This window comes from Dromiciops gliroides, chromosome 5 (genome assembly GCF_019393635.1).
Source record: "Dromiciops gliroides isolate mDroGli1 chromosome 5, mDroGli1.pri, whole genome shotgun sequence".
Lineage (NCBI taxonomy): Eukaryota > Metazoa > Chordata > Mammalia > Microbiotheria > Microbiotheriidae > Dromiciops > Dromiciops gliroides.
In genome coordinates, this window is record NC_057865.1 from 302133205 (window position 1) to 302139204 (window position 6000).

General features: G+C 58.9%; 1 protein-coding gene across 2 annotated transcripts in view; it reads right to left on the bottom strand.

Moving 5' to 3' along the window:
* FBLN1 (fibulin 1) overlaps positions 1–5709 on the bottom strand; it is a 65063-nt gene extending 59354 nt beyond the window's left edge. For both annotated transcript variants that reach the window (XM_043966773.1, XM_043966774.1), the window contains exon 1: positions 5273–5709. In XM_043966773.1, coding sequence (XP_043822708.1) covers positions 5273–5339 — 67 coding nt within the window. In that variant the 5' untranslated portion in view covers positions 5340–5709. The remainder of the gene's footprint in view (positions 1–5272) is intronic.
* Between the last annotated feature and the right edge of the window lie 291 nt (positions 5710–6000).

The following is a 6000-nucleotide window of genomic DNA, read 5'->3' on the forward strand; positions in this document are numbered from 1 at the left end:
TGAGGCCGGATTTGAACTCAGGTCCTCCTGAATCCAGGGCTGGCACTTTATCCACTGTGCCACCTAGCTGCCCCCTCCTCAATGATTTTTAAGAGGGCAAATAAACCAAAGGCTGGGCACCTCTCTCGGGGATTCATCACCCATTTCTATCTGTCAGGTCTCCCTTCTAACTCTAGGACAGAGGGTCTTCTCTAAACCAACAACTCTTACGGTGCTTCGGGCTGTGTGAGTCAGCCAGCATTGAGTACAACTCACCATGGAGAGGAGGGTAGGCAGTGAGCATCACACACTGTCCATTGCAGTCTGTCCTTTGGACAGCTCCCCGCTCCCGGTGCTAACACCTGATGCTTACTAAGTAGTCTTTTTTTTTTTTTGAGTCAATTGGGGTTAAGTGACTCCCTCAGGGTCACACAGCTAGTGTTAAGTGTCTGAGGTCGGATTTGAACTCAGGTTCTCCTGAATCCAGGTCCAGTGCTCTATCCACTGCGCCACCTAGCTGCCCCCACTAAGTAGTCTTGTTTGGAAGGAAGTCACTGGATCAAATGAATGGGCAATGGCTTCTGGGCTGCCCAAGGGACATCCATCCCACCTCATTTGTTACCCTGAATGGCTAATGCAGAGCAAGCCTCATTTTTGCTGACCTGAAGGGGTTGTTCATGAAGCAGAGGGGTGTCCCATCCTAGGATTACCAGATTTGGAAGACCCCCCCACTTCAGCCCTGCCCCCCAGGGGCAAAGTCACTTGCCCAAGGTCAGAGAGCTGGCGCTGGCCCCACTTCAAGCACAGGGACTCAAGCCAACAGATGGCCTGGGTTAATTAAGCATCGATGGGGGGTGTGGGAAACACTTCAGCAACGTTACCTCAAGAGCTGTCAGCAGCCACATGTTTCCCAGTAAAGTCCTCAGCCTTTGTTCTCTCTCCCACTTCCCTTTCCTGCTCTCTCAAATCGCATCACAAGCTGACATCAGAAGCAGGAAGCCCCCAAACCCAGAGAGCCCCCCCCAACACCCTGACTTCTCCTCGATGCCTCCCAGGGACCCTCCCACAGCCTCAGGGAGCTGGGGCTCACTCACCAAGGCTGCTCCTGCAGTCCCTAACTGGACCCCCTCCCAAGCCAGGCTGGCTGCCTGATGGGCATCTGAGTCCACCCCTCCCCAAAGACAAATGATGTGTTAGTGCAAGAACCAAGTTCTGCCTCTTGACCCTCACGAACTAAGTGAGCTGGGGTAAGTCACTGCATCTTTCTGGGCCTGTTTCTGCCCCTGTAAAATTAGGAGGGGGGGTCTCAGAGTAGCTTCCCTCAGAGGTCCCGGCCAACTTGCCACCCACCCACATCACCCCGTGATACTATCGCTCAGTCACCAGCTGCTTTCTCTCAGCCCTGATGCACTCTGCCTTGCCCGGATCATGTTACGCAGCTTTTTCTGAGCCATAAATTATTCTACCTCGGCCAAAAGGAATGTGGCAGCACAGGGACCCAGGCAGCCTCGGCCCCCCACTTTCCAAGCACCCCAAGCCTGAGTTGGGCCAAGTTATCCTCTCCTCGCCGGGTTTCAAACAATCCCATCCCCAAGAGGCCTGAATAGGAAATGCACCACCAGGGGCGGGCCTACTAAAAGATGTATTTTGTCGGACTGCTGCATGATGGGATTCCAGTGGGGCGATGACTCCCAGGAAAAGGGGGTGCTGTGCTGCTACCTTGCTCAGCAGCAGTCAGAAGCTCCCTGTGGTTTGAAGACCCTGGAGAACTGAGACCGCAGGGTCCTCTGCATTGAGCACAACCCAGAAAAGGATGGGGTGAGGTCTGGGCACAACTCAGCAGATGGCTAGGCCAAGCCCTTCATTTTAGACTTAAGGAAGCTGAGGTCTACAGAGATGCAGCGATGGCCAAGGTCAAAGAGCATCAGAGGTGAGATTCGAATCCAGGGCTTGTGACTCCCTCTAGAACCAGTCAGCGCTCTTCCCACAGGGCCAGGTTGCCTTCCAAGAAAGGGCTTGAAGAGTCTCCTGTGTGGCATAAATGGCTGCCCCCAAGATGGCGGGGCCCTCCCAGGGGTCTTGGGATGACCATTACTCAGGGAGGTTCCAGAGGGGATTCTCATTATGGCAAAGCTGTCAGCTCTCCTGAAGCACACGACTCTCTGCTCAAGCTGTTCCCTACACCTGGAGTGGGCACACCCCTTCCCTGTCTTGACCTCTGACCCAGCCTCCAGGGCCACCCCTCCCAGAAGGGTCCTTCTCCTCCACTCTGCTTTCTGTCACACCCCCAGTAATGTCCACTGTCGGGCTCACCGTCAGCATGCGGTGCCTTGTACCCCCCACCCACCCAGCCAAACAGCTGGCAGCAACAAGAGCCCTGGTGTGAATGGTCCTGGGGGCTGGCGCCAGGGTCTGAGATTGAGAACCAGGAGGAAGCTTAGGATCTGCCTGGGCCACCTCCCTACAGGCTACAGAGCACAAAGCTGAGGCCCAGGGCGAGGAAATGACTTGACCAAGGTCACCCAGGTAAGTGGCAGAGGCAGGATTCAGACCCTAGGCCTCGGACTCGTAGGGGGAGGGCCGGTTTCCCTTTGTACCCATGGCACCTGGCCCAAAGCAGACGCTTCTCTAGGACCCACCCAGAGGCCGAGGGAGGACAATGACCCACCTAAGGCTGCACAGCCGCAGCAAGGAGGCAGCACCTGTTAGGGATGAGGGTCATGCCCCTTCCCCAGCAGCGGCCAGGTGGGGAGCAGTAGAATGGGCGTCCCAGTCCCTGCCCCGTCCCTGCCAGCTGGGGGACGCCAGTGGACTCAATGAGTCCAGAAATCTCTGAGAAAGGATTTCCGATTCAAAGGCTTCTTGAATTCTTTTGAATGAGGCAAGTGCTACAGGGTCACTGGCTGCTCAGACCAGAACAGAGCTGGCCCCCAGTTCTGGGATCCCTCCCTCCATCATTCCTCCCTCCACTGAGGCAGGTCTCAGTTTGGGAGCTCGGACCCTCCTGGGATCCCCTTGATTTCCATGAGGCCCATCCCTGGGGCCCAGCTCCCTGCGCCCCCTCCCCCACTGGGTCAGGCCTAGCCAGACCTGCCAGAGCTTGGAAGCGCCTCTGGGGGGCTGGGGAAGGGAGGGGACTTTGACTGCCCTGACAGGGTTAGGTAAATATGGGACAAAAATCGATTCCTAACAGCTCAGCTCTTTGGGACTCTGGGAGCCTTGCTTCCCACTCTTTCAGACTTGCCTAATAGCTTTCCTGGTATGTTTGGGGGCCCCACCAAGAGAAACACTCTCAAGGCCATAAATGGAGGAGACTCCTGGGGGGAAGAGGCCTGTCCTTGGGGGAAGCCACTAGTCAGCCTGGAGGTCAGGACTCTCATGGGTGAGAAAAAAGTTGGGCTTGGGGGGAGGGTGCAGAACTTTCTCCGTGACCCATTTCTCCAGCAGCCAGTCCCAGTGGCCCATGCCAGAGGGCGGAAGCCGATGTTCCCTGCCAGGAGTCTGGCAAGGCAACCTCAGCCACCCAGACTCCACAGCTCGACTTTGAAAATTAGGTGACAGAGCTGAAAGGAACCTGAGAGACTACTGAGTCCACCCCCTCATTTTGCAGATGGGGAGAGGGGAAGGGACAAGGTCATACCGGGAGAAGCACTGAGTTCCCACATTGGAAAGAATGCCAATGGTCACCTCACCCAACCCCATCTGGACAGGAACCTTCCAACAGGTGGGCCGCCACCCAGCTCTGCCAGAAGGCCTCCAGGGAGGCCAAGGACAGAGGCCATGCCCACTCCCCTCCAGGCTCCTGACTAGGACATTTTCCCAGCCTCAATAGACCCTGTCCTACTCCCCCCTCCCTTCTTTATCCCTAAGAATAAGTAAGGAGAACTGGAGATTGAAATCTAGGCCTCGGGCCCCTGAGCTGCTCTGTCTCCCCTGCACAGCCCTGCCTCCTAGGGTATTTGACAACTGACCATGAAGGAGGGAGCCCTGTGCCAAGCACCCCAAGCCGCTTGAGCATTCCCTCTCTGCAGGTGGGAACCAACCACCAACTCTCACCCTGAGAGGAAGCCACCAGGTCCCAGGCCTGACTCTGGAGACATACAAGACCATCTCAGGGGGTGCCAATGTCTGGGCACTGCCCTGGGGGCCCCAAGCTCCTCAAATAGGCTGGGGATGGATATTTCCAAGTGTTCCAACAGACATCTCTCCTGAATCCCAAGGGCTGGAAGCACTGCTGGTCCATTTTACAGATATGGAGCATGAGACTGGAAAATGAGATCCCACCCATGCCCGAGTGCCACAGAATCAGGGGAAGAATCGAGAGCCTCTGACTGAGTCCAGAACACCCCCTCCCCCCTCCTTGAGACCCAGGATCATCCAGTAAAGAGAGAGATTCTGCCAGGATACCCATGGGGAGGGCCTTCCAGACTCTTCAGCCCTCCCCAGGAATGGCTCTGGGCTCTGGCTTTAATTGTGTTAACCACAGTCCTAGGAAGGGCTTCTATTAGAGTGGAGACACTGCAGGCAGGACCCCTGCTGAGGAGAGCGAGGGAGGGTGAGCCAGGGAGAAGGGGCCCCACTGGAGGGACAGACACCCTTAGCCAGTGGAGGCCAGCCTTCTCCCCTCCCAAGCCTTTCTTCACTCTGCCCCAGTAGCCCGGGCATTCGGGGCTTGGTGAGGAGCTGGAAGAAGAGATTTTGGAAGATGCGGTGGGGGTGCGGTCGCTGAAATCACCTAGTCCAAATCCCTTTTTTGGCAGATGGGGAAACCGAGGCTGAGAACAGGGAAGCAATATGCCCGAGGTCACACAGGTGAGAAAGCTCTGAGGAGAGGTTGGGGGGGGGGGTGCGGTGAGCTGGTGAGGGGTGAGAGGGGTGGGCGGGCAATGGCAGGGGGAGGCCGGGAGGCAGAGACGAGGCCGGAAGCCCCCGGGCACCTGGGGTTCAGGGGGTGGGGGTGTCGATGGCTTGTGCCCTGGCCCGGGTTTCCGAAGGGGCAGGGCGGGAAGCCAAAACACAACAAGACGGAGACCGTATGGAACAAGGGACTGGAGGCTGGAGAAGAGGTCCCACAAACTGCCAAACTTCGCAGTGGCACGGATGAGGGGAGCCCACTGAGGGGCCGTAAGAGAGAAAGGGGGAGAGGAAGCACCGAAGCACCCTGGCGCCGCCTCCTGCCCGGATCCCCCTCCCCCCGATTGCTCTCTGAGGGCACAAGGGGCCCCTTCTCCGGCGCCTCGCGCCCCCCCCCCAACCTGGCCGCCGGCCCCCCCAGCCCGCCCCTGCTCCTTACCTCTGGCGGCCAGCAGCGTGACGAGGGCCAGCAGCGCCAGCGGCCGCTGCGTCCAGGCCGGCTCCATAGGGCCCGGGACACTGTGAAGGGGGTGAGCCCCCTGCGCGCACAAAGGGCGGCCCTGGGGGGCAGCGGCTTCTCCTCCTCGGGCCGGGCCGGGCCGAGCTCCCGATCCTGCCTTCTGGACGTGGGGGGCAGCGAAGGGCGGGTCAGGGGAACCGAGAGGGACCGAGTGGGAGTGTGGGAGCGTGTGGGTCACTTGTGTGGGTGTGGGTGGGAGTGGGTCACTTGTGTGTGAGTGTGAGGACGTGGGGGTGCCTAGCGGTCCCCGGGCCGCCCTCCTGGCTCTGTCCTGAAGAGCGACTTGCCCTGCTCCTTTCAATTATCCCGCCTGGAAGCGCTCTGGCCGGAGCCCAACCTGGGCTGGGGGGAGCTGGAGCTGGGGAGGGGGAGGGCAGGGCGAGCTGGGGGCGGGCTGGGGGCGTGGCTCTCGGAAGGAGGGGGGGGCGGGGGCGGGCTGAGCACCGAGCCGTGGCAGCAGGCCGCTCTGGGCTGGATTTCTGGCTGTCTACCCCGGTCTTTGAAACAAAAACCTCTACTCTTCGCTCTCGCCCTGTTCTGCCTGCCTCGCTCTGGCTCTGGCTGTCTTGTCTCTTTCTGGATGTCTCAGTCTCTTTGTCTCTTCCTTTTCTCTCCTTCCCTCTCCTAAGCCACGCCTCTTCTCTCCT